This window comes from Brachypodium distachyon, chromosome 3, assembly GCF_000005505.3.
Source record: "Brachypodium distachyon strain Bd21 chromosome 3, Brachypodium_distachyon_v3.0, whole genome shotgun sequence".
Taxonomy (NCBI): domain Eukaryota; kingdom Viridiplantae; phylum Streptophyta; class Magnoliopsida; order Poales; family Poaceae; genus Brachypodium; species Brachypodium distachyon.
In genome coordinates this window covers 43,447,471-43,475,463 of record NC_016133.3, presented here as the reverse complement: position 1 = coordinate 43,475,463, position 27,993 = coordinate 43,447,471, and the positions used below count along the sequence as shown (strand labels likewise).

Here is a 27,993-nt window from a genome sequence, read left to right as displayed (position 1 = left end):
ATGGACGAGCAGCTTATGTTCTTCCCGGCGTCCGGCTCGTCGTCGTGCTCCCCGCCCTCAGCAGCCTCCTTCTTCTCCGCCGCCTCCCCACGCCCCCACCCTCCTCCCGTCATCGAGTTCGTCTCCTGCGAGGTCCCCGAGCAATGGCTCACCAACGACGTCGACGATCTCGAGTTCCTGACAACCTCGATCGACCTCGACAACAACAACTACCAGCAGCAGCTGGCGTACTGGGGCGGCTCGGCGGCGACGGAGCCGCCGTGTGGTTCGGCGGCGGCGACGATGAAGAGCAGCAGGCGGGGGAGGAAGCCGAAGCCGGGGCCGAGAGCGCCGGGCGTGAGCCACGTGGAGGCGGAGCGGCACCGCCGGGAGCGGCTGAACCGGCGGTTCTGCGACCTCCGCGCCGCCGTGCCCAACGTGTCGAGGATGGACAAGGCGTCGCTCCTCGGCGACGCCGTCGGTTACATCGCCCACCTCAGGGCCCGCGTGGCCCGCCTCGAGCGCGAGGCCGCGGTGGCCCGGGAACAGGCCCAAGCACAGGCCCGCCAGATGGCGCCGCGGCCCGTGGGGGAAGAGGAGGAGGAGGAGGAGTGGCTGGAGGTAAGGATGGTGGGGCGGGAGGCGGCGGCGCCGGCGCCGGCGAGGCTGATGGCGGCGCTCCGGGCGCTGGGCCTGCCGGTGCAGCACGCGTGCGTGAGCCGCGTCCACGGCAGGGGCGCCCCCACGGTGGTGCAGGACGTCGTGGTGGACGTGCCGGACGCCGGGCTGCGGGACGAAGGGCGGCTCCGGGCTGCCTTGCTCCGCGGGCTCCAGGCTGCAGCTGCAGGTGACCAGCTAGCGACGCCTAGCTAGCCCGATCGATCGTCACTGCATGCGTGCATGCACGCCGGTGCAACGGAATTGAGCCGGCCGTTCCGCCGTTCGTCGCCGTGTGGATCGATCGATCGGACGTTGCCGGCCGGTATATCTCAGTCGACTGGTTTTTAAACAAAACGCTTATATCTCACGGTTCCTTTGGATTAATATCTGAACAACATTTCAGTATTTTATTTCCATCCTACATTCTAATCTTAAACCACAAACCATATTCAGTGGTCGAGGCCGGAATTAACTTACTTTTAACTAAAAATCAGATGATTTATATATAGCGAAACCGAGAAGCTAATTAGCTTCACACTCCAACACCCGTATATACTCGGTATTTTGTTTATTCGATTCGATATAAAACTTTGGCAGTACAATTGCATCGTCGTTGGTATATGGAGTATGTAGTACGTCGGTATATGGAGTATGTACGCATGCACGCAAATTAAGTGTCGAAAAATTGATAGCTTATTGTTATAGTCCTATTCAAAAGGTATATAATTATACATTCTTGGTTATTTCACATTTTGTATCACATAAATCATACGGTAGTATATCTTTACCGTAACGAGACATCAAATTAAGGAGCGAGGGAGAATCAGAAATGTTTTGATGGCGTTCTTCAAGTGGTTTTGCCTGGTTTCATTTACTCCTTGCATGCATGTTTGCATGGCTTGTTTCATATATAGCTGGCTTAAACGACGAATATCTGATCGAATTTGTTAATTCACTCGATGTAAATTACACGTATGGGTATATTCTCGCCTAAGCTTTTATGTATAGACCCACACGTACTCTATTCCATGCGTATCCTGTTCCGTAATCAAGAGGCAGGTGCACAAATAAGTAGGCTCAAGATACATGCATGACGTGACTAGTATGTGGCGACGCGACCATGGGGATCGAGGCCAAATAATTAATCACGAATTCAACTTGCGTTTGATGCTGTAAGTCGCAACGAGCTAGATCAATCAATCAATCGATCAATCGCCGGGACAATGGTCCATGGATCCGATTACGTACCACTGCATAGCCAAATGTTACTCTTCCGTTTCTAAATACTTATCGTCATTTTAGTGCAAAAGTAACGGAGGGAGTTAGCATGTACACCTAGTGCTTAATTAGACGCACGTGCACCGCCCCGTGTACCGTATGTCGTAGGTAGCTAGCTCTAGCCATAGGGGCCTTTGGATGCAGCATATTTGCATAGACGTACCGCCCCGTGTACCGTATGACAGGGACAAGTGATGTCGATCGGAGCGTCCGTGGCGATCGACCGAGTCAAATCAAGATGACGTGCGCAAGCATGCGTCCACGTTACATCGGCCACAGTAGTACGTGAAGTCGTATACAGTTTCCGTGCAGGGAGAAAGCACCAGTGGGCTGAAAAAAAGAGGCTTTTGGTTGGTTGGACCGTGGGTCGGTGCAGTCCAGTACCACCAAGCCAAGCTTTCCCTCCTTCCTGGACTGCATAGTTCGTCTGTTTCTTGCTCGGGCTAGATCTGGGCCGACCAAGTAAAATTCGTCTCTCCCGAAAAATTACTTGCCGTGGAACAATCAAACAGTGCATGGCCAGTGGCGGATCCATGTTTGTTTGTGAGACAGGGTGGTCCGATGTACAATTTTCTTTTTAACTTCGTTACATATTATAACCAGCTATTTTTACTTCAAATATTACTCGCCAATAGCAAATATGCTAATATTGAACAAGCAAACCTTAATTTGATCGCATGATAACCGAGAGACATGATTACTGGCCAACAGGATCCTGATCTCTAGGCGCTAGCTAAGCTAGGGCCGGCAGGAGGGAGTTCCGTCACTTCTGCCTCCCCCTCTTCGTGTTTCATGATTGATGGTGGCTGATCGATCGATAGATTTGATAAGTCAAGCCCAAATGCAGCACGTGGAGTCGGCAGGCCTAACAAGGAGATGGGCTGGCAGCCTGATTTTCTTTTTTCGTTTTGGGCTCAGGATATTAGATGTAGTGATATATGGGCCGAATTCCCATGGTGGTCCATGGACCACCACCCTGTGGATCCGCCAGTGTGGATGACTCCCCATGGTGGATCGATCTATCATATCGGACCTAAAAAGAACGCAATCACGCTCATAGCGGCCGTGGCAAGAGTTAGCTCGTATCTTCTCTGTCTCAGGTTTCACCTCCGCCATCTCACCCCTCCTCCGCCCGTCAGATCGTCAGCATTCTCCTCCTCTGTCGGTGGGACCTTTAGTTTTTTCTTGTATGAGGCTTTGAAAGATTTTCGTTTGTAAACGATCGGCAGCGAAATGATGGCGGCGTCATCGGCACACGCGGAATGGCCTTTCCACCTTGACCACGATCTGGTGGTTGTTCATACAGTGCGAAGATGCGTGGAAGATGGTGTGGGTCTCACGGAGCCGGCGCTTCGCCATCGAGATGATTTTCCAGGCTTTGATTCCGCCCGAGATCATCTTCTAGTTCGGTGTCGATGAAGCGTTTGACGTAGATTCATGTGGTCTCCTCAAGGCGACGAGGTTAGGATTTCTTGGATCGACCCAAGGGCTAGGACTCACACACGAGAAGCATTCTGGATATGCTTCGAGCTCTTGGGCCGGAAGGCGGGCTGGTCCAGCCTAGGACTGGCGTGGATGCCCAACCGCCGGTTTCACCATTTCTTTTTGTTAGTATTTTATTCCTCGTTCTTTTTCCTTTTCGAAAAATATTTTTCATGCCGTAGTTGATCTATTCCTCCTCGTTCCTTTTCCTTTTCAGAAAATATTTTTCATGCCGTCTCATGTTTGGCAGCTCTTTCTGCCCGCACAAACACTGTGATGTAAATGTGATACCCTCGACCCTCGTACCGTGTCAATAAATTTTTATTCGGTTTTGCTAAGGCTCAGTCAACTGAGATTTGGTGTTTCTCAGTCGACCGTCCCAGCCCTTGGATACACAAGACTGTTTCTGGGACTTGTTCGGCAGTTGTTACGAACGGCTGCATGGGATTTATTTGATGTTTTGGGGCCTTCTTCTGTTTCTGCTCATATCTTTGTACCAGGCTTTTTTTTTCACTGGCTGGGCTTTGGGGGAGGTCTGGGATGGATGTATTTCTTTTCGTTTTTCTCGGCTTATGGGTGGTGTGGTCCTGGTTCTGTTAGCCTTTGTTTCAAGTTGTTTTCTCTATTCAGATTGGTGGGCCTATTTTCAATTTGTGTCTAAGCTTTTTAGATGGATTTGTTGATATTGAGTGGTTTTAATTATGTTTTTTTGGGCCTTGTTCTTTCTCTTTCAGTTGGATCTGAGACTTTTTTCTTTGAACCTAGAGGTGTGTGAACCGTATGTGTACACTTTTTTTCATCTTATAATTTCAAGGCCCGTGAGGGCTTCGTGTCATTTTTATATCGAGTGGTTTTAATTGCACAATTTATGCTTAAAAAGATTTAAATTATATTTTTATGGATATGTCATGCCCTCTTCCAATAATTTCTAGACATATTTTTATTTCATCGTGTCAATTTCTACACACCCACATGCGGCCTTTTATGTTACATTATGGGAGGCGCCCATTTTGAATTCCACTCATGTCTTCACGTAAGGAAGTAAGCATGATGCACAACATGGGCTTAATTTTTTTTTCTTGGACCAACTCGTGTATGTAATTGGTCTTCACACTAATTTTTTTGTTGCACATAAAATTTCACTTGTAATTTTGAAATTGCAGCTAAAATTTCACTTGCAATTTTTAAAATCGAACCTAACATTTTGCGTGCATTTTTTAAAAATTGAACCTAAAATTTCACATGCAATTTTTGTAATTGCACCTAAAATTTCAAGTGCAATTTTTAAAATTTGATTGTAATCTGTTTTTCACCTTTTTCCTTTCTCCCTTTTTAAAGAAATTGTCATGGCGGTTGAAATTTTTGAAATGTGCAATTGGATATTGCACCTTCGGCGGCTAAAATTGCACGTGAAATTTTGTGTGCAAATTTGGATTTTGAAATGTCCAATTGGATATTGCACCTTCGGACGGATAAAATTGCACGTGAATTTTTGTGTGCAAAATTTGTATTTTGAAATGTGGCATTGGATCGCACATTCGGACGGCTAAACTTTCACGTGTTTTTTGTGTGCGGATTTGGATTTTTGAAATGTGGCATTGGATATCGCACCTTCAGACGGCTAAAATCCACATGTTTTTTGAGTGCAAATTTGGATTTTTGAAATGTGCAATTGGATATTGCACCTTTGGACGCTGCACATATAATTGCACATAAAAATCAGTGCAATTTTTTAAATTTTAGGCGCAAATTTTTAAATTGCACATAAAATTTAATGTGCAATTTTTTAAACTAAAATTTCATGTGCAATTTTTGAAACTGCGCATAAAGTTAGACGTTAATTTCTGAAAATTGCAGATTCAAGTCAATTATTACTACTACATGAAACCGATATTAAATTTTGTCTTTTATAAACCAACGCCCAAATGCTATGCACAAATACTCTCTTAATCTTAAACGCCCATAAACAGGTCAGCCCGCAGAAAAAAAAGCCCAAACCGTGCACTTCGTAGGCCGACGGGGCAGGGAACTTCGATCGATCGTGGGAAACTGGATTGGGTACAGCGGCGTGCCCCACGTGCGTACGGCGTCCTCACGAGCTACTGGTTTCCTCGCACGAGCCGAGCTGCGCGGCTGGCTGCCTGGCAGCGTCGCAAAGCCTAGCAACTAGCTTCTCACGTAGGCGTGCACATGGCATGGGCGTGCAGCAGGCCGGCTGGCAGCTTAGCCCAGCTCCGCGGCCTACGAACAGCACAGCAGCGCGGCTGCGTGGATTCTTCGTGCGGTCGACTGAGAAACTGTATTTCTCAGTGGACTCAGACGTAGCCACTCCCATTTTTATTTTTGGCAAATAGGCGCATCCTTGAGTACGGGGTACCGTTGACTGCGGCGTGTCCAAAGTTTTAGAAAAGCAGAGATGACAGGAGTAGCTGATTACTACACTACGTATTTTTTTGGTTAAGAAAGTAGACAATTGTCTGCCTTTATATGTGTAACAAACACACCACTAGCAGGTTGATAAGGAGACAAAGGAGTAGATCTCGATAGATCCTTGGCTACTGCATATGAAAGCTAGTGTCACTATAGTTTAATTTGGACCCAGCTGCCTCGCTCTTTCTGCGACTCCGGCACAGTGTGTAGTACATATGTGCAAATTAATTGCATGTGACTTTACCGGTTACTTTCTCCGTTTCATAATTCTTGATTTTTAAAAATATATTTTTATTAAATTTGAGTTAAGAATTATGGGCGGAGATAGGAGATATCAGCTTAGTATCTCGATCGATCGCAGCACCTGTGCTTTGGTACAACTGTACAGTAGCAGCACTACGTGCCCGCGTGGCACTGAAGAGGACAGCCGCGAGAAAAGTCAAGACCATCTAGAAGAAGAAAAACAATTTCTTATCCGCGAAAACAAAAGAACAGTAAATTAAGACCAATGAGATGTGGTTGCGGGCATGCATCCAAGAGACCAGGAGCAGGTAAATTGGGAGTTTTACATATGAATATCTGCTTAATTCCATATATACGTACAGGGCGCGCGAGTCCGATCTTTTTTGGAGTACTAATGTACGGCACGTCGGCACCGTGTCCCACAAGCAAAACAAGGACATGCACGTGAAAATTGAACCAAGGAGTGCTACAGCAGTGCAACTGAAACTTGGTTAACACGTGGGAGAGGTTCGCAACTGAAACTTCAGATATTATAACCTGTATGTATATATATCAAGTGCACTCCAGCCCTGCCAGTAAACAAATCCTTGCTCCTGGTACGTACGTAGCACACACGGTGCAGCTACACGAGACGAGTATGGACGCGCTCGTGGTGTTCCCGGCGGCCGGCTCATCGTCGTGCTCCCCTCCATCGGCGGCCTCCTTCTTCTCCGCCGCCGAGCGGCTCCCGGTCCGCGGCAGTACTCCTCCTGTCATCGAGCTCGTCTCCTGCGAGGTCCCCGAGCAATGGCTCTTCAACGACGACCTCGACCTCGATGATAATTATAACTACCAGCCGGCGTGGGCCGGCTCGGCGGCAGCGGCGGCCGGGGGGCTTCCGGCGATGGCGATGACGACGGAGCCGTGCGCGCCGGCCGTGGAGATGACGAAGAGATCAAGGCGGGGGAGGAAGCCCGGGCCGAGGTCCGATGCTCCCACGGTGAGCCACGTCGAGGCGGAGCGGCATCGCCGGGAGCGGCTGAACCGGCGGTTCTGCGACCTCCGCGCCGCCGTGCCGACCGTGTCGAGGATGGACCGGGCCTCGCTCCTCTCCGACGCCGTCTCCTACATCTCCCAGCTCACGGCCCGCCTGGCACGCCTCGAGCGCGAGGCCGCCGCGATGGCCCGCCAGAAGGCCCAGGCCGCCGAGTCGGCCCGCCAGAAGGCGCCGGCCGTGCGCGAAGAAGAAGAGGAGGAGCGGCTGGAGGTGCGGATGGTGGGGGCGGAGCGGGAGGCAGCGGCGCTGCGGTTCGTGACGGCGTCGTCGATGGCGTCGGCGGTGCCGGCGAGGCTGATGGCGGCGCTCCGGGCGCTGGACCTGCCGGTGCAGCACGCGTGCGTGAGCCGCGTCCACGGCGGGGGCGCCCCCACGGTGGTGCAGGACGTCGTGGTGGACGTGCCGGACGCCGGGATGCGGGACGAAGGCCGGCTCCGGACCGCCTTGCTCCGCCGGCTGCATGCAGCAGCAGGTGATGCCTAGCTAAGCAGGAAATGCATGCATGCAGCCCGATCGATCCACGTACACGCTGTTAATTAATTAACGAAGCCGCCAAGCCGGCCGTGTTCGCCGTGGTGGATTGATCTATCATATCTGGACCTAAAAAAGCTACTCGAGGTGTAATTAGCTTACTACTGTACGTCATGCATATGCATGCATGGATGATCGATGGATATATACGTACCGTCTACCATAGTGAACTGATGCCCCTAACTAATTCACTCAAAATTAGAACTGACAGTGCTTAATTTTTTTTAAAACGATCATACGATCATGTTCAAGTATCATCAGATAACGGAACAGCAGTTCACCCCACACATAGTCTCACATAAGAAATAGTGCTTAATATGGAGTATAATTCAACATACGGAGTATAAGACAAAAGTAGTTGTATTTTGTTTTATTCGAGATAAAACTTTGACAGTACAATCACCTCATTAATAAATGCATAACCATAATAGAGTACACGTTTTTTTAATGTTGTACCTAGTGGTGATCTTTGTAAGAACTTGCGCAGAATTTGTATCTTAGGACATGTTTTTGTCTCGTAGTCAGCCTTTCGATTGCGGGTGCAAGGCAAAAGATGCTGGATCGAGGAGCCCGGGTTGACATTGTTTTTTAATAACAGTTTTGTTATGTCTAAGTTGTCTGATTTTTAGTTAGGGATGAGTTGATTGCTCAACAGTTTGTTTTTGGATTGTGTGCTTTATGATTCAGGACGAATGATTGAGAGGAGGGAGTATAGATTGTGTCCAGATACTAATCCAAAGATTCTGATATTACCGAATGAGAGTTAAGCGTTTTGCGTGGCCCCCGAGGAGTAGCTTCCTGAGGCTTGCATGAGAGGATCTGCAGGTCATCGAGATAGCGCTGAATAAATCCACCGTGGAGAGCGGGCTCTGAAACTTGATCCAAAAGCTATAAAAGCTGTGTAGACGCGCTGTCGGCCCAGACCCAGATCCGGCCCAAGGAAGAAACAGGCGAACTAGACAGTCCAGGAGAGAAAGCTCACTGGAGAGTGGAGTGTTAGCACTTTGGTCACTGGACTGGACCGGCGGCCCAACCAAGCAAAAACCTCTTCCAGCCCACTCGTCTTTTCTCCAGGATCAACGCAACTTGTCCTTCAAGCATCCTTTCTCTCCCGTAAGAAACATACTTGTTCTTCAAGCATCTTACTTTTCTTTCCGTACTTAAGAAAAAGAATATTTGGTATTTAAGTGTATTTATTTTACCTGCTTCAATTATATTTTTATTACAAAGAAAAATTGCAAAACAAACTGTTTTTTCCTTTGCCATAACGCAAAGTTTCTCAAAGCAAATTCCTCAATGTTTATACCCTCTGCTAAACTCTAGACTTTACGCATTTTTTAGGGAGAATACTGAACGGAAAAACTTGTTGCACTCTTCCATTGCAATTGCAAGAAGCATTCAATCAGGAAACTTGGCGAAAATATGTTTTCCAGGAAACAGGGCAGGGGAAATAAAGTCTAAAAAAAAGAAGGGAAGAAAAATTGGGGCCCGGAGTCGCTGACATAGTGACCCCACCGCCAAATCCCTACATAGCACACATACACATACACATACACTCCTCCCCTCCTCTCGGTCTCTCCATTCTCTCCCCAGCCCCCTCCCTTCCCTTCCGCCTCCTTCTCTCCCCGAAATCGCAAGCCCCCGCAGAAATCCCCCCTCCAGATTCTCCGCTCCGATCGCCTCGTCCGAAGCTCGCGTAAACCCTAGCCAGGCCCTCGTCCTCCTCCTCGCCTTCTCGGTCGTGGTTCGGGCTTCCTCGGTCGCCGCGGGGGAAGGGGCAAAACCCTAGCCGCCGTCGCCGACAAGGCCAGATCCCGGATCCTCCGCGGGCGGGACCCCGTGCCCGTGCGCGTCCGCAGAATGGAGTCCGCGGCGGCGCGCAAGGAGTGGCGCGCCGTCCCCGACGCCCCGCTCCGCACCAATGGCGCCGAGGTCGTCTCGCTTCGCCCATTCCTTCTTGCACGGCAAAACCCTACAACAGACACACGTCTCTCCTAGCTACTGTACTCACGACCCGTCGTCTCACTGTTGCTGTTCTTGGCTTGGTGTTTAGGATGCTGCTGAGCGGGTGAAGATGGCGCAATCCGAGGGCCGGGCCATCTATGAGGTGCGTGCTAGTATCTTCCTCCGGTTATCCCCACCCCCCACGCCGCACCTGAGCTTTGGTGATTGTAACTGACGGATTTCTGACGTGGTTCGCATCGGTGGTTGATTGGGTTCTTGGTGTTGCAGGATGGGGCAGCAGGGCTGGAGGACTTCTGCTCGATCACCATCGACGGGAGCGGCGGGCTCAGCGAGGACATCCTGCAGAAGCGCCTGCAAAACATCGTGCACCAGCGGAAGGAGCTGGAGCAGGTGGAGATCGAGCTGCGCGCGCAGGCCATCGCCCACCCGCAGATCATCGAGGTTCAGCGCAGCTTCGGGGTGGCTGCCAAGGAGCATGCAGCAGCAGTAGCAGACCTCAAGGTCGTGTTGCCTTTCCCTTTGGTGTGCTTGCTGGTGCCCTATTCGCTAGGTAGCGCAATGACATGGTAGTTTGATCAATTCCGTGCCATTCTGGTTTTCTTGAAGTGCCTGAGTTCTGTGTTATGTTGATGGAGGGGTGTAGAACTTTAGGAAACCAGTAGTCCTCTGTGTATTTGGAGTGTTGCATTGTCAGCGGTTGTTAGTTCTTAGAGATGGTTATGTGATACACAGTTATAGGTTCATTATGGCTATATAGACGAGACAAGATGCATGGTAGATTCAGTTTTGGTTATCTGGTCATGTGGTATGATTTCAGTTACACATTGTCTTGTGTGTTACCTTCAGTCCCGTCAATTACACAGGTAGCATCTTGTCTAGTAGAGTACAACATAAGTTTTGGGGAGCAAAACTGATGCCCGGATTGAACAGGACCAACTACATCAACGGGAGAAGTATATTCTTGAGCTGCAAATGAAACTGGATGACAAGGAAAGGGAATTGGATGCTTTGAAGATTGACCATCAGACGGTTGGTGATCTTAACTGTTATGTTATGCTATGCAATGTTAATCATGCCGAATGCTGGTGTTCTCCATCTCAATCTTTGTACTTTTTGTCAGGTATGGGCAAATCAGGATCTACTTAGAGAACAGACCAAAGAACTAGCAAGTGTGAGGTATCATTTCTACCTTTTTGCATGTAACTATGTCTCTCAAGTTAGAAATACATTGGTGAAGTTCTGCTTGTATGCCTTAACCTCAAAGTATTATCCAGAGTTCTAGATCATGCATGAGACTTAAAAAGTTGTGCATGTGCCAAGCTACCTCACTTGATCTCATACTTTTTGACTAAATGAACCACCACATGTCATGTTTATTCAAGCATACCCTTTTTAGCTTTCCAGTCTTTTTCTCTAGGCCTTTTTGTGTTGGCTAAATTAGAAGTACCATTGTAGAACCTTAGATGTATGCTTGAGGTTTTCTTATTTTGTGCAGAAGGGAGCGTGATAATTCTGAAGCTGAAAGAAACCAGCATCTTAAACAAATTCATGATCTCCAAGAACATCTGCGAGAAAAGGAAACCCAATTTCTTGCATTAGAAGAACAGGTTTTTGTCTCTATCCTTTTGTTTTCATTTGTGCCTCAATGGTCTATGCGTTGTGTGGTTAGCTTGAACTTATTAAATCCCAAAACAATTTAACTTGCTCTGCATGGATAACAATCGCATAATTTGCACGATCTCTTGGAGTAACTATTTCACTTTTCAAGTTCTTAACATGACAGTTTCATAACGTCAATAGTATAATTTTGTAAGATCTCATGTTTATCTCTTAGAATGTCTATACTGCAGTGATGTTGTGATAAAATGTACTCAATGCGGTAAACTGGCCCCTTCCCAATATTTCATCTTATAATTGCAGGACTCCTCCCTGTCCTTTTCATGGCATAAAATATACCTTATGTCGAGCGATTCTTGGGCATTATTTCTGTTGCTCTTTTGTTAATTTCTTGCATTCATCCATGAAGAAAGTTTTTTGTTTGTGCGGAATTTCTTTATGAGCATTGGCAATCATATTTTGCATGATCCCTTGTTGTAACTATTTCAGGTTTCACTTTCCAAATTCTTAGCATGGCAGTTTTGTAACATGAATATAATTTTGTAAGAACTCAGTTTTATCTGTTACATTGTCTATACTCCAGTAATTTGATGACAAAATGTAATCAATGCGCTAAACTGGTCCCTTTCCTATACTTGATCTTATAATTGCAGAATCCCCCCATCCTTTTCTTGAACATTATTTCTGTTTTTTTGTGTTAATTTCTTGTATTCGTCCATGAAGAAGTTTCTTCTTTGTGGGAAATTTCTTTATGAACGTCGGCAATCAGGGATTCACAAAGAAATATTTTATTCTCCCAGCATAGGGCTGCTCAAGACAACAGTATTTACAAAGATGAACAGTTGAGGGAAGCTCATGCTTGGATTGCACGAGTTCAAGAAATGGATATTTTACAGTCCCAGGCACTGCAAGCTGAGTTGCGTGAACGCACTGAGCAATTCACTCAATGTTGGGCCAATTTCCAGCAGCAGGTTAGTGTTTAAGTCAGACAGTAGATGCTTCCTTTTGTTACTCATGTATGTTTTGTGCTTCTTTGAACTTCTGTTTGCTGTTGTGTATCATGGTTCAGTTGTTCACTGTATATCCACATTCACTCACCTCCATCCTCTTCTTTGTCCCCAGTTTGTTGAAATGCAACAGAGTTATCATCATACAATACAACGACTCTCCGTACAAATCCATGAGATGAGATTACTTGCGAATGAACAAGAAGATAATTTACAAGCTGCCCAGGAGGGTTCACCAGATTCGTCATATGTTCAAAACAAGGGGGATAACTTGGCTGGAAATGGTAGTGCATTAGCAGATGGCAATCAGTCAATGACAAATAATGGAAGTCCAGATGACTTTACAAAGGTATTACTGAGCTTGAGTAACCTTAGAACAGTCTCAGTGTCCATCATGGAAGATACAGAATATTGTTCAACATTGGGCGTGTGACATCAATACCCATTTTTTTTGTTCAATTCCATTAAGTCTTATTCTGGCATGTTCTCCTTTCTATTTCAGTTAGGCTATCATATTTGTTTTGTTGATCATTCTATTTCATTATACTTAAGAATATTCTCGAACAACCTGTAATTCTTATTTTTTTTAGGGAAATAATGCCCACGCTGTTCCTGTTGTTCCATCTTCACTATTGGGAATAGGTGGTTTCGTTCCTCCTGGGCAGATGGCTGGGATGCATTCTTATATGCTGCATCCGCAAGGTATTGCTCAATCTTTAGCCCCGCCCAACTCTGGTGTTCCTCAGTTTGGTACTTTTCAGCCTTCAATCCAACCAAGCGTACACTGGCCAAATCAACAGGTAATACATTATCCTCACAGCACTTTGTTGTACCGTATAATTTTACTGACGAGACCTTTCTAATTTGGAAATAAATTCCTTCATTTAGGAAGCACACAATGTCTCACCAACACCAGATGCAACAATTTATCAGCCATCCCAATCAGATCAGACTGTATTACAATCAGGTGCCAGTAAAAACAGTGAGCTCTCTTCTAAGCAGAGTCAGGTAGCCCATCCAGAATATCCTACAGCTCATGCAGAGCAACAACAACGCTCCCCAAGCATCATTGCTGAACAAACTCATGAACCAAAGGTTAGTCTGTTTGCTTATCGTTTTGTGTTCTCTTCAATCTGGTCCTTTTGATGTGATTATTTCTGAAAAGAAAAATTGTTTACAGGTTGTGGAATCCAATGTTACTGAACATTTAGTTTATAACGAAGAGCAAAAGGCCCAGGATTCATCTTCGAATGCCAGCTCTACTGGAAAGTTTGAACATCAAGAAGAGACAGCGGAATTGAAGGTTTCATTTTAACTATTTACTTTTTTTTAATAAAATTTCCAGTTAATACATAGGCATCTCATTTGACGCATGCCCTGTGTATAACCAGGGTGAGAAAGTTACATCTGGCAAGCAGTCTGTGGAGCAGGTACCTAGGAAGCAGAATCAAGCTTCTGATATTACTGGATCAACTACCCAGGTGCACTCGAAAAATATAATGCCGGAGTTAAAGTCTAATGTTGTGAATCAGGCTGACTCACTCACGTTATCTGCTGGTGGTGCGGGTTCACTGTTACCTTCCATACAAAAGGAGCCTGCCCTTCTAGATGAAAGATCCCTTCTAGCTTGCATTGTTCGTGCAGTTCCTGCTGGATCTGATAACCGAATCAGGATTAGTTCAACTGTGAGTGGCCATTTATTGGAATTATATATTTTTTGTCTAATGGAACATTTTCTGATCATCGCACATTTTTCACAGCTGCCAAATAGGCTTGGGAAAATGTTGGCCCCTCTTCATTGGCATGACTATAAAAAACGATATGGGAAGCTGGATGATTTTGTGGCTAGTCATAATGAGGTTTACTCTTTTTCTTGCAGCTATTTAGTCATCATATTGATAATTTCTGTTACTGATACACCTATTGCATCTGCAGCTTTTTGTGATTGAAGGAGACTTCATTTACCTTCGTGAAGGAGCACAACAGATCATTTCAGCTACAACAGCTGCTGCTAAAATTGCTGCTGCTGCGGCGGCATCTTCTGCTTCTTACTCAACGTTATTGCCTTCAGTTGCTGTCACTCCTGTCGCACAAGTCAATCGGCAAAAGAGAGGACCTGTTGTCGATTCCAGAACTTCCAATTCAATGCCCTCAGGAAATGGCTCTACTACAGGTAGCTTTGGAGATCAACAAGGGAATGGTTTTTTAGATGAAGTTCGACCTGGGCAGTCATCCAGGCACACGGCTGCCAATGGAGGAAGACATGAACGAGCTGGTCTCCCTGCACATGACAAAGGTGCAGGTATCAGACATGGTTATGGAGGAAAGCAACAGGGGAGGTATAGTCTGTTTTTAGATTCAGTGTGAAAGCTGTTAGTTCAAATATATGCCTTCTGATTCTGAACACTTGCTGTAAATTACTCCACATTCCAGGTCTACAGGGACCGAATACAATTCACGGAGATAAGTATGTGGCTTGTCTTCAGGTATTACCTCATGCTCTGATAGTCTGATGTGAAAAAAGATCTGTTGCTAGTTGTATTATTTAAGTAACCGCAGGCCCAAATTGCAAACGCTGTTAGCTTCTTTGCACTTGAGCGCATGTCAAGCAAGTAGTTCCATTTAGAGTACATCAACCAAGAAAGCAGGCAGAAAAACAGTAATATCAATTAGCTAAAAGGACACCACTGAAATGGAAGGAATGCCCCAACATTTTGTTCTCCGCAATGTTCCTTTATCACTAGATTCATAAATTGTCCACTTGAAAACTTTAAATTATGTAGTTAGAGTACATTCCTTGACATGTTTTGTCCTGATGTCCTGCATCATATGTATTTGGTGCTCAAATAGTACTCCCTGCTCAAATAGTAAAGTTTGACCAAGTTTATATAAAAATGTATAGCATGACGGGTTTAATAAAATAGTATATACAACAAATATACCATAAAGATATTTATCATGATGGGTTTAATATAACTTGGTAGATCTTGGTAGTTTTATGTAAACTTCGTCAAACTTGACTTAGGACAAAGGTAGAACATCTTATAAAAAGGAACGGAGGTAGTAGCAAACATGCTCATGCTATCTGTTTGGAACTCCACATCGATCTAACACGTTCCATTGATCTGGTTGTAGGTATGGTTGGCTTAAAGGGCGGTGAACTGGTCGAAAATCTAGTCATGTGGCTGCATTCTGGTTTCGAATGGCTGATGCTGAAGATCACCTGGATTAATTGTCCCAGATTTAATTCCCGCATCATTGCTTCTTCTTTTTCATAGTGCCTCTATTGGGCCCTTGTTCGGCAAGTTGTCCTGAAACTCCTAGTCCAGAATCAGAAAAGTACCGAGGGAAGTTTTGCAACAATGTAACATCTTCTGTGCTTGCATGATGTTGGTGCGCGCTTGAATTGAATTGATAGGATCGTGTGTCCTTGGGATGGTGCAATGTGTCATTTGCATACCGAAGATGGATGCTTGGTTTGAACTCTTGGGTTACCGTGTCCATTTGAAACTGTGTTCTGTCTTGACGCAAATTGTGTCTGCATCATGCCAATGGTTATACAGCTGTTTCTGCAAACCAAAACAAACGAAAATTAGCACTGCGATTTACTTCGGCAGAGTATATAAAGCGTGCTCCGTTTTCGATTAGCGGGCGTTGAAATGTGTCGGCCCGCTGCCTGTGTGCTTGATTTACTAGAATGCTTACTAGACTGCTGCGTCCACCATTTCATTGTGGGCGGGCCGATGAGTCGGAGAAAGTTGTTCTGCCGTGTTTCTTCTGGGCATTCTAATCTGGACTAGTGGAGTTGCGACGTCTGCTCGCCGCTCCTGCAATGCACTCGGTTCTCTCTCCGTCCGCCCTGAGCCACTTGGTAGCCAGCAATGGGGGCGGCGAAGGGCAGTCGGCTAACAGAACTCCAGCTGAAGCTCTGGACTGGGCGGCGATCGACGGAGCGGACTGCGCCTGCTCGCTTTGCTCGTAGGCTTGTAGCTCCACCAAGGCCTCCTCTTCTAGATCTACCCTTGGATGCGCGCGCGCAAGGTGCTTGTCGAAATGCTCTGCCCGGCCGGACAAATGGACAGCGCGCAGCACCAGATTCCACATGCTGCTGGTGGTCTCCCAGTAAGTACCCACTACCGGCCTGCTTATTTCTTCTCTCACAGGGCACTGGCACTGGCACCGGTAGCAGTGCTAGTCTTGTGTGGATATAGTCGAACGACATTACAGGTTCCGCGAACAAATGAATGCGTGCCGCCGGCATTGGTTTCTTCCTGGCGCAGCGCAGCAACGCCCTGCTTGTTTCTGATTGTCGACGACGAAGCGGACTGCGCCCCGTTTTCTTCCTCAGGTTCCTACTTCTCCAACTGTACCTTCATCATTTTCGAAAAAATGTACCTTCATGTCTTGTCACCTGTATCCTCTACCCTCGTTATGCGCGCACCAGCAGTTTGCGGAAATGTCCAGACGGGTCACCAGCGACTGGCAAGAGTGATTACCCATGACCTTTAGGCCATGTTGGTTCCAGGAAACCAATGGATTGACCAGACTTGGCACATAAGTCGGTCAACTTTGGCACTGCGTGCCCAGAAGTCTAACATTTCCATGTCATGCGCTTTCCTTGGTCCAGCTTGAATAAGTGGTGATGCTGGGAGCAAAAAATAAATAAAAAATCAGCTTCACTTGAAGGGGACGCCCCAGAGACTGACTTCTGCTTTGCTTCCCATCACATTTCTTCTCTCGCGGCTTGTCGAGGACACGCCAACAATTGCAAGGGAGCACAGCAAGCGACATAGCATGGCCGAGTCCTTGCTTTTTGCCGTGGTGCGCGCTGCGGCCCGCAAGGCCGCCGATGTTCTCGTCCAGAACATGACCCGCATGTGTGGCATCGAGGACGACCGCTGCAAGCTGGAACGACAGCTGCTGGCCGTCCAGTGCAAGCTGGCCGACGCTGAGTTGAGGAGCGAAACGAACCAGTATGTCAAGAGATGGATGAAGGACTTCAGGACCGTCGCCTACGAGGCCGCCGACGTCCTCGACGACTTCCAGTACGAGGCGCTGCGCCGCGAGGCCCAGATCGGAGAATCCAGGACACGCAAGGTACTGGACCACTTCACGCCCCACTGCGCTTTGCTCTTCCGCCTTACCATGAGCAGGAAGCTGCACAACGTCCTTGAGAAGATCAATCAGCTGGTCGAGGAGATGAACAAGTTTGGTCTGGTGGAGCGCGCTGAGCCGCCACAGTTTCTTTACCGGCAGACGCACTCGGGGTTGGACGACTCTGCTGGTATCTTCGGCAGAGACGACGACAAGGAATTGGTGGTGAAGCTGTTGCTCGACCAGCGAGATCAGCTCAAGGTGCATGTTTTGCCCATCTTTGGGATGGGAGGTTTGGGCAAGACCACTCTTGCCAAGATGGTGTACAATGATGGCAGGGTTCAACAACATTTTCAGTTGAACATGTGGCACTGTGTCTCAGAAAACTTTGAAGCTATTGATCTTGTGAAATCTGTCATTGAATTGGCTACCCAAAAGAATTGCGATCTGCCCTACACCATCGAGCTTCTGCGAGGGCGACTTCAGGAAGTTATTGGACAGAAGAGGTTTCTCCTTGTTCTTGATGATGTATGGAATGAAGAGAAGAGAAAGTGGGAGGATGATCTGAAACCTCTGTTGTGTTCTGTTGGTGGACCAGGAAGTGTTATACTCGTCACATGTCGAAGCCGGCAAGTGGCCTCTATAATGACCACCCTTAGGCCCCATGAGCTAGAATGTCTGAGTGAAGATGATTCATGGGAACTGTTCTCAGAGAAAGCATTTAGTAATGGTGTAGAGGAGCAAGCAGAATTGGCCACCATTGGCAGACGTATTGTCAAGAAATGCAGGGGGCTGCCTCTTGCTCTGAAGAGGATAGGTGGCTTGATGAGTTCTAAACAACAAGTGCAGCAATGGGAGGCCATAGCAGAAAGAAATATTGGGGATAATTCCCGTGGCAAAGATGAGATCATATCTATACTAAAACTGAGCTATAGACACCTGTCACCTGAAATGAAGCAATGTTTTGCCTTTTGTTCAGTGTTCTACAAAGACTGTGAGATGGAGAAGGACATGTTGATCCAACTATGGATAGCAAATGGTTTTATTCAAGAAGAGGGGACAATGGATTTGCCACAGAAAGGAGAATTCATCTTCCATTATTTAGTTTGGAGATCCTTTCTCCAAGATGTGAAATTAAAAGAAGTACATTTTTCCAGGAAGGTAATTTGTTGTAAAATGCATGATTTAATGCATGACCTAGCAAAAGATGTCACAGATGAATGTGCAACCATGGAGGATTTGATTCAAGAGATTCAACAGAGAGCATCAATAAAAGATGCCCGTCACATGCAGATTATTACACCGGGTCAATGGGAACAGTTCAATGGATTATTTAAAGGCACAAGATATCTCCACACTTTGTTAGGGTCATTCGCAACACACAAGAATCTTAAGGAGTTAAGACTGATGTCAGTAAGAGCATTGCATTCTTATGTTCCTTCCATTATCCATTACCAGGTCATAAATGCAAAACATTTACGTTATCTCGACCTTTCTGAGTCTGGCATTGGTAGATTGCCAGATTCAATATGTGTACTGTATAACTTGCAATCTTTGAGGCTCAATGGTTGCTGGAAACTACGACAGTTACCAGAATATATGAGCAACATGAGGAAGCTCATCCATCTTTATCTTTTTGGATGTGATGGTTTGGAAAGGATGCCACCAAAACTTAGTTTACTGAACAATCTTCACACACTAACAACATTCGTTGTTGATAGTGGAGATGGCCATGGAATCGAGGAGCTCAAAGATCTCCAACACCTAGCCAACAGGTTAGAACTGTACAATTTGCGAAAAGTAAAAAGTGGAGAAAATGCAATGGAAGCTAATCTTCATGAGAAGCAAAACCTAAGGGAATTGCTGTTATATTGGGGACGCTGCACTTATGATCAGTCTGAACACGAGGCTTGTAATGAGGAACAAGTGTTGGATTGTCTTGCACCTCACAGTAAGCTCCAAATTTTGAATGTAGCTGGATATAATGGCCTAAAAGTATCACAATGGATGAGAGACCCTCAGATGTTTCAGTGCTTGAGAAAACTCAAAATTTCTAACTGCCCAAGATGTAAGGATCTACCTGTAGTATGGTTGTCAGTCTCCCTTGAGTATATGTGCTTAGAAAGTATGGGTGGCCTAACCACATTAGGCAAGAACATTGGGGTGGAAGAAGATGGATACAATACACATCTGCAAATTTTCCCAAGGTTAAAGGGGATGGCCCTAAATGATTTACCGAGCTTGGATAGATGGATGGAAAACAGTGCAGGAGAGCCCATTAACTACATAATGTTCCCGATGCTCGAAGTGCTAAGTATTAGCTGTTGCCCAAAGATTGCAAGTGTTCCAGAGAGCCCTGTTCTAAAAAATCTGCGCATAGGGGGACTCTGCAGTCCCCCAATCAGTTCACTCACACATCTGACAACATTGTCGGAGCTCGCATACTTTGGAAACGATATAGTGTCCAAAAGCATGCCTTTGGGCTCCTGGCCATCTCTGAAGAAGTTACAAGTTGGGTCACTGGCAAACATGATGATGGTGCCTCCAGAGGACTGGCATAGCCAAAGTCAAAGAAGAGCTTTGGAAACCCTTCAGAGTTTGAGTCTTTATGGCCCCTACTGCTTTGTAGCACCATCCAGATTGTCCAGATCGCACCTTGGGTATTGGGAATGCTTTGCCTTTGTGGAAGAATTGACGATTCATTCAAGCAATGAACTTGTTCTCTGGCCAATGGAGGAGCTCCGGATCTTATCTCGCCTTCGCTCCCTGTGTATTTTCTTTTGTGCCAACCTGGAGGGGAAGGGTTCATTGTCTGAGGAGAGCTTGCCACTGCCCCAGCTGGAGAGGTTAGATATTAGGAACTGTCACAGTTTAGTGAAGATTCCAAATCTGCCTACATCCCTTGAGCAACTGAAGATTTTCGACTGCGAAAATTTGGTGGAACTGCCATCAAACCTTGAAGATCTGGCCAAGCTGAGGGTTCTCGATGTCAATACCTGCAGATGCCTGAAAGCACTGCCTGATGGAATGGATGGCCTCACTTCCCTTGAGCAATTGAGGATTGGTTATTGCCCAGGGATAAATGAATTCCCACAGGGTCTCCTCCAGCGGCTCCCACTCCTCAAATCCCTATGCATATCGACATGCCCCGAGTTGCAAAGACGTTGGAGAGAAGGCGGGGAGTATTTCCACTTGCTATCATCTATCCCAGAGAAAAGCATTCGTTACACAGAAACAGAATCCAGCAGCAAGAATTTTCTAAGGAGGCTCATCCCCTCTTGTCAGTTGCCTGAAAGTGCTGCTTGATGGGATGGATCACATCAAATTGCCTTGAGTGATTGCGGATTGGGAATTGCCTAAGGATAGCGAATTTCCTGCAGGGTCTCCACGACTGGCTCCATGTCCTCAAATCCCTATACATATGGCTGCTCCGACTTGGAAAGACGATGCCGTAAAGGTGCAGAGTATTTCCAGTTGGTCTCCTCTGTCCCAAATGCATGCGTTCTTGAACCAGAAACAGAATCGAGCATGAAGAAGCTTGTAAGGAGGTTCCTCCCATCCTGCGTTGACTCTAGCTGAGGTTTGTAGGCTTGTGCGTGTTCCCTTTCCATTGTTTCCTTCCTAGTACAGTGAGAATCTGGATTGCATAAACTATAACTTGATTGTGTCTAACTGAGTGTGATTTTGTTTGTTAGGATCCGGTATGAAACAAACTACCATCGCTGGGTACAATTTTGAGCTCGTCTCTGACCGAACAATGATCAGCATAGTTAACATGCCGAGGCAGAACACAGCATCCCAGAGACACAAACAGAATCCAACAAAGAAGTTTGTAAAGAAGCTCCTGCCTTCCTGTGCTGAATTTAATAACTGGGGTGAGCATTAGAAAATTCTGAGAAGAATTTGACATATCCGAAAGCACTTGCATGTTTGATAAACTCCTGAACTAACTTAAATTCCATATAGTTTCTTAACTAAGGCAGTAGGATATAAGAAAGTATAACAATAAATAACGAGCACAAGAGACGAAAAGGGAGGAAACAGAACACACTGAGCCATTAAAAACAAGCAGAAAACAACAGAAGCTTATGAACCCATTGAATCATTTAACCATTCCCATTTGATTGAATCGGTCCGTCTGTTTCATCGACTAATTTACTATATCTGCACAGCCTGTGTCCAGTTAATTACAGACAATCGCTTTGGAACGGCCGGCAGATTTGGGATCTTTTGGGCAGTATACGTATCGAAATCTCCATACCCCTGACCTTTACAGTCCTTGTAACAAACACACCCTTGTTTCTTCAAGATGAACCACATGAGGAGATTTGCTGGAATGGGCAAGACTAAGGTCCCATCCGGAGTTCAGAAAGATAAAGATGAGAGCATAGTTTTCTTCAGGGAGCTGTACAAGCATCAGGAAGATACAGACGTGAACCTGCTGGAACCGATGTACTCCGTTGAGTTTGATGCTATCCAAGGTGAGATCTTTCGCCCCTGCAGTTATTATCACACGAACGCTGTTTCTTTTTGAGAAAAATGTTCCAATGAATGTTGCTAGGGCCCAGGATACATCCATGAACATATCCATCTTCCATGATCTTTTTTAGCTTACTAGGCGCGATTCCTTAATAAGCAAATGCAATTTTGCTTGCAACTCACTGCAGTGCCTGTGTTCCTATCTCTTACTAGGTGGTCATATGACAAAACTTCCTCCTGCTGTGAAGAGAGATTTCCTCATACCAATCAACGAGAAGCATGACTATGACTGGTACAGGTTCACAAGTTCATTCGCTCTAGAACATTTGCATCCTCCACTGGAATTGCTTCTCACAATAGTACTTTATTCCAGGCTGAAGACTCCTCCAGCTGCATCGTTGTTTCCTCCCCTTGAGACGAAAACCAACTCCTCCGAAATGGTTTTAGAGAAGGAGCTACCGATACCGCGACATGTTAAACCTTCAGCTTCAAGGGTATGCTAAATGCTGAATCTCCTATGTTACGCCTATTTATTTGTTGAGTTCCAGCGAGTTCTGTAATCTGGACTCTGTTTTTCTCTTGGATCTATCTATGGCAGTTCGCAAGCAAGCCAGAGGCGACGAAAACATCGGTGAAGCCATCATCACCTCCAAGTGGTTCATCATCAAAGAACGTGTTCAGAGGGGCTCCATCCATCTCCAATGAGAAGAACCATCCTCACGCAATAGACAAGAGATCGACTTATTACTCTGCCCTAACCGGCAGGCAGCAGAAGCCAGATGCCACAACTGCCAAAGCTACTACTTCTGCAGGCAGCAACACAACCAAGAAACACTCGGACAGGTGCCATGGGAGCCAGGGCAGCAGTGCAGGCGCAGCCAAGACTATAACGATGATCCCGGCAGAAGAACCTTATAAAGCACCGAAGAATCTGCTCACGACTGGGTCTATATTCTCACGCCGTGCGCCATCGATGACAACGACGGCGAAAACTCGGCCTGGAGGTCCTGCATTGGGTGTGGACGCCAAAGGAGAAAGCGGTAGAGCAAGGAGGCTGCCGCTTGCCACAACAAGAGGTTTCAAAGAGCTGCATGTAGATGGCAAGAAGAATGCTTTGCCGGGGAAGGGCAAGGCTGTGGCTGCCACCACCATTGAGCCTGATGTCTACAACGGTGGTGCCGGTGAGCCTGCGTCAGTAAAGGGAGTGAGAAGAACAGACGGGAAGAACGAGCGTAGACCAAGGTTTACAACCATGTGAATGTACCAGTTGATTTATATGTTTGGAAACATGACGGTTTCAGTAATAAAAACTGCTAAATCTATGTGCTGTTTGCAAAAACTGAAATTTTTCATCAAAGAAGTCTGGAATGTTGCTCTTCCCGTTGAAGACTTATTTCTGTTGGATGTATAAGGCACGATCAACCACGCTTGGTTTGTTAAGTACTGAAGTATGATTTCGTACTTTCAAGTTCCAACTAAGAACTTGAGGTCAAAAGACAGGTCCACATGCCCAGCAGTATACATGCATGTGCCAGGTATAATAATATGTTTTCTCATCGGAGCATCACATCAAAATGGAACCATGAAGCATCTAAGCTAGAACATCCACTGTTTCTGCCAGTCCCGCCATAGAACAGGGCAACACTCTACCACTGAGTCATTGACATTAAACATCATTGCTAGGGATGATCTGCGGCGGCTTCCCTCGCCCCATGGTAAATCCTTTTGTGCCATCTGGCATACGCGGGCCAGGAGGTGGCTTTGGCACCACAGAATGCTCCGAGCTGTGATTCGACGGCGGAGTGCCAATGGGGTGATCACCGTCCCGGCTCTGCCCGTGGTACTGGCCCCGGCCACGGCCTCTTCCTCCACGTCCTCGGCCTCTCCCGATCCTCATCCCAGCTTTGTCATAGAACCCATCCTCAGCCTACAAGATGATACACAGCGATTAGACTATCCATCCTTGATGATGTTTCTGGTGCAACAAGATCCTCTAATAAGTACATGACAGTGGCAGCTAGGAATGGAGGGCCATTGAGATACCTGGGCAGCGTCTTCTGTTTCGTACTCTTGTGGATGACCAGTTGTGTCAGGATCATCTTCCTCTGCAGCCTCCTCATCTCCACCTTTTTTTCCTTGGCCCATCCCATGTTTCTAGTGGCAAGTAACGAAAATGATGTCAAAAAGCTGTCTTTCACAGTGAAGCATGCAACTTAATGCTGATCTTAGCAAGAATGAACAATAAGAACACATTGCATTGGTCAGGATTGATTAAGGTACCAGGACACCAAGCAGCGAGCGAACTCTAGGCCCATCTCTCCAGTTTCTCCCACCATTGAACTCAGCAACCTACACAAGAAAGGAGAGTTCTTTAATGTGTAAAACAAGTGCCATGGCAGTACTGGCTACCAGTCAAGATGACATACCGCTCTTTCAGCAGCTTCAACAGTTTCATACTCCACAAAAGCATGCAGCTGCAAGTACAGTAAAATAGAAACAACAGTGGGACAGAGAGGTGTTAAAATACATTGCAAACAGTAGATTAATTGTTTCATATGAAGTTATGTAATCAGTCATCAAATTTTAGCATTCATATAGAGGTAGGTAGATAGATAATGATACACACTCTATTGGCGAAAAGCATCTCAATCCTTGATGCTTTGCCGGCAGCAGGTCCAGAAACATCAACCACTTGTGGATAGCAAGTACGTATTGATTTCACACTGCAGTATACATAATATCATGTGTTCAACATTGCATTCCGTATTTAATCATGCTAACAGACATCCATACCTCCCAACAACAGAGAAAATCCTCATAAGATTTTGATGTCGATGATCGTCAGGCAATTTTTCAGCAACAACAATGCGTGACTGGGCACAGAAAATACACACATTTCAGAAGCATGACATAACGAATAGATTATTTGACTGATCAGCTACAAACCTGCACTTCTTCAGAATCCGAGTCAGTGAAGGGCACTCGGCGTCTAACCATCTTCCCATCATCAGAAACTACCTATAAATGATAAAAGTTGAAGTCTTATTAGTATAGAACCACAAGCTACTACCATTTCTTGTGTTTAGATCAGGAGGGAAATTGAAGAAGCACATGATTTTGGCTCATGATATAACAGGGTAGCTCTTGCAGTAGGATGGTACAGGTTTGTGCACAGATGATTTTGGTTTTATCCATGCACTGAAGTAGCCATATCCCAGATTTGACTAATGAAACCATGAATTTATTGAATAAGCAAAGATGTAGTAAATATAGGCCAAGAAACCAAATGCCTGGGCTGCGTCAACAACAAAAGAAATATGATATTCGATTAAGATACTTACCAGCTCTGTTGATGTGCGTAATGCAGCAGGCAACAAGGGCCTAGTAATTAATTCCCGAATTTTCCTAAAGGATGCAACTACGGACATCGGCACTGTGAAACAGAATAAAAGTAAGTCAAAACATTTTCTTATAATAAACGTCCAAATCAACAGACACATGGGTAAAAAGACCCATCATGTGCTAAATTTTTGTGCACTACTTGCTGATGTTGTAGAAGTATCAACTGTTATCTGGCAAAATAAAATGCAAAGAAAAAATCACAGAAAGATTACCACTCAATGCTAGTACCCTAAACGTGTGTAACCTATTAGTAACACGTAAATATACAAGAAGAAATAATGGCTGGATGAAGAAAATCCATATCAGCACTTTGTAAGAATTTATCATCATAGATGCGCCTACTTCTATTGCATAAATATAGAATTGATTTTGACCACAAACATTTATGAAAGAAACATACATGAAAGATGACAACATGATCAGGTGCTTTATTCAAATTTAACATGTGAAACTCACCAAATCCATCTGGATCTTTAGTAATGAACTTCATCAGATGGTCAGTTGTAGTCAAATTGATATCACTGAAGTAAAACTCAACCTGTCATGTTTTCAAATACATTATAATATCCAAGGGATACACAGTTACAAAGATGTATATCAAGCTACCGATGACGGTTTGATTATATTAATAAACAGCTAAATAGGAAATAGTAAACTGTGAGGCTAGTGAAATAAAAATGCAGAGAGAGTGGAAGCTAATAATAAGTAATAAAACAAAACAAACCAAATTTATTCTCTTGATCTATTGACCTCTATGTACTATGTTCTCACCGTTTTACTTTCTTTCTATATTCAACCCAGTTGTCCTAAAAAGCGGAGGCAGTGAGTACGCATGACACTTCTGCCTGAATGCATGCACGCAACAGTTACAATAGTTACGGCAAGACAGCATTGTGTAAATTTGTCGTATTTGCTATACCTTAGCGGTGACTGATAAACTGGATGGACCATGTATCTGCCAAATGCAGAAGACTTGACGTACACACAAATCTTATTTCTCTCTCTTACTACCCTTGCTGCTCCAGTCCTGTCACTTAACCCTAACCCTAAAATACTATATTACATGACAACCCATATCCTTTTTTGCCACCCTGCATATTTATCTGAAATATGCAGTATTATCCGAGAAAATTGTTCACTTGTTTAAAAAAAATACCATCACTCAACAGACCTACTATATCTACCCCCACCCTCTCTCTCAGTTCCATCCTTAGTACTTACTATAATGCACAATTGAGTACAATCTGTCAATCTCACCACCATCAATCAGTAAAGCCAGATTGGTTATCCACACAATAGTTTAGAAACATATCACGAAGAGAAGACATCATCACATAATAAACGATAGAGAACCCAGTAGGCATACATAAAAATTCAGGAATGCCATGTCTGGATGCCCCAAGGTTATCTTTGTTCCGAATACATTCGGAGCTCAAAAGTAGATTACGCTACAGCCGGTATGTAATGAAGTTATGGAGCAGCAAGCAAAACAATCACAACACAGAGCATCAGTCCACCTCTCTAATGCATACTGCTCCTTCCAGTAGCTTTGCAAAAGAAACAAGGATCCAAGTTCGAGACGCACCAAAGCATCGGGCCATATTGTCTCAACAAAACCCCATCTAAACCTCTACCTTTCGAAATTTTCACCAAAGGATCAAACTTTATCGCCAGGCACTTCAGATTCCACAGCAATAATAGTATCACGGGGAGACCGTGAGGCGGCAGATAATACCGTAGCGAATCCAGTGGAGGGAAAAACACACACGAAAAGCTACCTGCTTGACGACCCGGCGAGCCAGCTCCTCGTGGATGACGAGCTGCGCGTCCCTCTCCACCACGGCCACGGCATCCCCCTCTTCCTCGCCGTGGTGGCCATGGTGGCGGTGCTGGTGCTGGTGCTGGTGCTGGTGCTGGTGCTGGTGCTGGTGATGGTGATGGCCGCCGCGGCGATTGGGATTATTGTTGGCTTGATGCTGGGCGGCGGATCGGGGGGTGAACTCGGGGGCGGCGGCGTTGAGGCGGCCAGCCGCTGTCGCCGGCGAGGAGGGGGAGGGGGAGGAGGGCTCCGGGACCTCGTCTTGCGCCATGGAGATTAGAGAGGGGATCGGTGAGGGGAGGAGGGTTTCTCAATTTGCCTTCGCTTGCTGTGGAAGGAAGAGAAGAGAGGAGCGAGGACACGGAGGCGGCCAACACAAATACACAGGAAGCTGCTTCTAAAGTTCTAAAGGGCTACCAGTAGTGCAAACTTAGGGCTTAAACTTCAACAGTTAGGGCACAAACACAGACACAAATACAAATCGCCTCAAAACAGATAGAGACAGCCTCAAAACAGATTGACAAAAATATTGCTGTCAGAGACACATATGCAAATCTCTTCGTAACATATACACACATATGCCACAAAACAAGTGGAGGAATGGAATGATTAGGAAGATCTTTGGATGCAATTCATATATGTGCTAGTGTTTCATCCCCCTCCGTTCGACCGTTCCCTGCCTTTGTCCATCTAGGTCCTCGTTGAATCCGCCATAGATTGATCATGAGAGGAGCGGCGTACCGCTCGGACCTTTTTCTCTAAGCCTAGATAGATGTCGATGTTACATGTTACCTGTCCGACAATAGTAACCATGAGTCCTGGTGGTGGCCACCGGGTACTCTTCTTCCTGCTCCTCTTGTTCCTCGTTGCTTCTCTCATGCTCATCCTCCCGACACCATCGAGGTCAGACATCACCTCCGGACACTATCGAGGTAGACGATGTCTGACCGTAAGAGGTTAGGACATACACA

At 45.9% G+C, this 27,993-nt stretch overlaps 6 protein-coding genes across 9 annotated transcripts; 5 read left to right on the top strand and 1 right to left on the bottom strand.

The window, feature by feature from the left end:
- Nucleotides 1-1,001, top strand: LOC100824921 (transcription factor MYC2-like). The gene has a single exon (XM_024461456.1). The coding sequence runs from the start codon at nt 1-3 to the stop codon at nt 850-852; it is 852 nt and encodes a 283-aa protein (XP_024317224.1). The 3' UTR covers nt 853-1,001.
- Nucleotides 1,002-6,656: 5,655 nt separating this feature from the next.
- On the top strand, nt 6,657-7,802 carry LOC100824611 (transcription factor bHLH14). Its single transcript, XM_003572427.3, has one exon. It carries the CDS (start codon nt 6,710-6,712, stop codon nt 7,589-7,591), a length of 882 nt encoding a protein of 293 aa, XP_003572475.1. The 5' UTR covers nt 6,657-6,709; the 3' UTR covers nt 7,592-7,802.
- A 1,403-nt stretch (nt 7,803-9,205) lies between these two features.
- On the top strand, nt 9,206-15,786 carry LOC100831359. 3 transcript variants are annotated; one of them, XM_003574818.4, is made up of 17 exons: nt 9,206-9,571; nt 9,693-9,746; nt 9,872-10,105; nt 10,535-10,633; nt 10,725-10,780; nt 11,100-11,211; nt 12,022-12,192; nt 12,344-12,577; nt 12,819-13,028; nt 13,117-13,323; nt 13,409-13,531; nt 13,620-13,709; nt 13,821-13,913; nt 13,989-14,087; nt 14,164-14,567; nt 14,662-14,714; nt 15,364-15,786. In XM_003574818.4, the coding sequence occupies exons 1-16, from the start codon at nt 9,500-9,502 to the stop codon at nt 14,693-14,695; spliced, it is 2,292 nt and encodes a 763-aa protein (XP_003574866.1). In that variant the 5' UTR covers nt 9,206-9,499; the 3' UTR covers nt 14,696-14,714; nt 15,364-15,786. The 3 variants fall into 3 exon arrangements, with proteins under 3 accessions (XP_003574866.1, XP_010235365.1, XP_010235364.1); XM_010237063.3 differs by having other exon boundaries at nt 11,103-11,211; nt 13,620-13,913; XM_010237062.3 differs by having other exon boundaries at nt 13,620-13,913.
- Nucleotides 15,787-16,641: 855 nt separating this feature from the next.
- Nucleotides 16,642-23,146, top strand: LOC100824305 (putative disease resistance protein RGA4). 2 transcript variants are annotated; one of them, XM_010237061.3, is made up of 6 exons: nt 16,642-20,902; nt 21,018-21,197; nt 21,495-21,803; nt 22,015-22,093; nt 22,175-22,295; nt 22,400-23,146. In XM_010237061.3, the coding sequence occupies exon 1, from the start codon at nt 17,023-17,025 to the stop codon at nt 20,626-20,628; it is 3,606 nt and encodes a 1,201-aa protein (XP_010235363.2). In that variant the 5' UTR covers nt 16,642-17,022; the 3' UTR covers nt 20,629-20,902; nt 21,018-21,197; nt 21,495-21,803; nt 22,015-22,093; nt 22,175-22,295; nt 22,400-23,146. The 2 variants fall into 2 exon arrangements, with proteins under 2 accessions (XP_010235363.2, XP_003572474.3); XM_003572426.4 differs by having other exon boundaries at nt 16,702-20,902; nt 21,632-21,803.
- LOC100823995 lies at nt 21,659-23,059 on the top strand. The gene is made up of 4 exons (XM_014900560.1): nt 21,659-21,803; nt 22,015-22,093; nt 22,175-22,295; nt 22,400-23,059. Exons 1-4 carry the CDS (start codon nt 21,659-21,661, stop codon nt 23,057-23,059), a joined length of 1,005 nt encoding a protein of 334 aa, XP_014756046.1.
- An 87-nt stretch (nt 23,147-23,233) lies between the features above and the next one.
- Nucleotides 23,234-27,414, bottom strand: LOC100831659 (la-related protein 6B). The gene is made up of 10 exons (XM_003574819.4): nt 26,982-27,414; nt 25,660-25,741; nt 25,143-25,234; nt 24,748-24,819; nt 24,595-24,674; nt 24,428-24,524; nt 24,228-24,275; nt 24,082-24,150; nt 23,845-23,955; nt 23,234-23,728 (listed from the first exon to the last, which is right to left on the bottom strand). The coding sequence occupies exons 1-10, from the start codon at nt 27,291-27,293 to the stop codon at nt 23,468-23,470; spliced, it is 1,224 nt and encodes a 407-aa protein (XP_003574867.1). The 5' UTR covers nt 27,294-27,414; the 3' UTR covers nt 23,234-23,467.
- Nucleotides 27,415-27,993: the final 579 nt, after the last annotated feature.

What these genes read in the sequence shown, in the direction of transcription:
- LOC100831659 (XM_003574819.4), bottom strand. Translation starts at nt 27,293, where the DNA reads ATGGCGCAAGACGAGGTCCCGGAGCCCTCCTCCCCCTCCCCCTCCTCG. An exon ending in CGGATTCTGAAGAAGTGCAG is followed by an intron (nt 24,675 to 24,747) that starts GTTTGTAGCTGA and finishes TTCTGTGCCCAG; the next exon opens with TCACGCATTGTTGTTGCTGA. An exon ending in GCTCGCTGCTTGGTGTCCTG is followed by an intron (nt 23,956 to 24,081) that starts GTACCTTAATCA and finishes ACTTGCCACTAG; the next exon opens with AAACATGGGATGGGCCAAGG.
- LOC100824611 (XM_003572427.3), top strand. Translation starts at nt 6,710, where the DNA reads ATGGACGCGCTCGTGGTGTTCCCGGCGGCCGGCTCATCGTCGTGCTCC.
- LOC100824305 (XM_010237061.3), top strand. Translation starts at nt 17,023, where the DNA reads ATGGCCGAGTCCTTGCTTTTTGCCGTGGTGCGCGCTGCGGCCCGCAAG.
- LOC100824921 (XM_024461456.1), top strand. Translation starts at nt 1, where the DNA reads ATGGACGAGCAGCTTATGTTCTTCCCGGCGTCCGGCTCGTCGTCGTGC.
- LOC100823995 (XM_014900560.1), top strand. Translation starts at nt 21,659, where the DNA reads ATGGGCAAGACTAAGGTCCCATCCGGAGTTCAGAAAGATAAAGATGAG. An exon ending in TGAGTTTGATGCTATCCAAG is followed by an intron (nt 21,804 to 22,014) that starts GTGAGATCTTTC and finishes ATCTCTTACTAG; the next exon opens with GTGGTCATATGACAAAACTT. An exon ending in GAGAAGCATGACTATGACTG is followed by an intron (nt 22,094 to 22,174) that starts GTACAGGTTCAC and finishes ACTTTATTCCAG; the next exon opens with GCTGAAGACTCCTCCAGCTG.
- LOC100831359 (XM_010237062.3), top strand. Translation starts at nt 9,500, where the DNA reads ATGGAGTCCGCGGCGGCGCGCAAGGAGTGGCGCGCCGTCCCCGACGCC. An exon ending in TCCGCACCAATGGCGCCGAG is followed by an intron (nt 9,572 to 9,692) that starts GTCGTCTCGCTT and finishes CTTGGTGTTTAG; the next exon opens with GATGCTGCTGAGCGGGTGAA. An exon ending in GGGCCAATTTCCAGCAGCAG is followed by an intron (nt 12,193 to 12,343) that starts GTTAGTGTTTAA and finishes CTTTGTCCCCAG; the next exon opens with TTTGTTGAAATGCAACAGAG.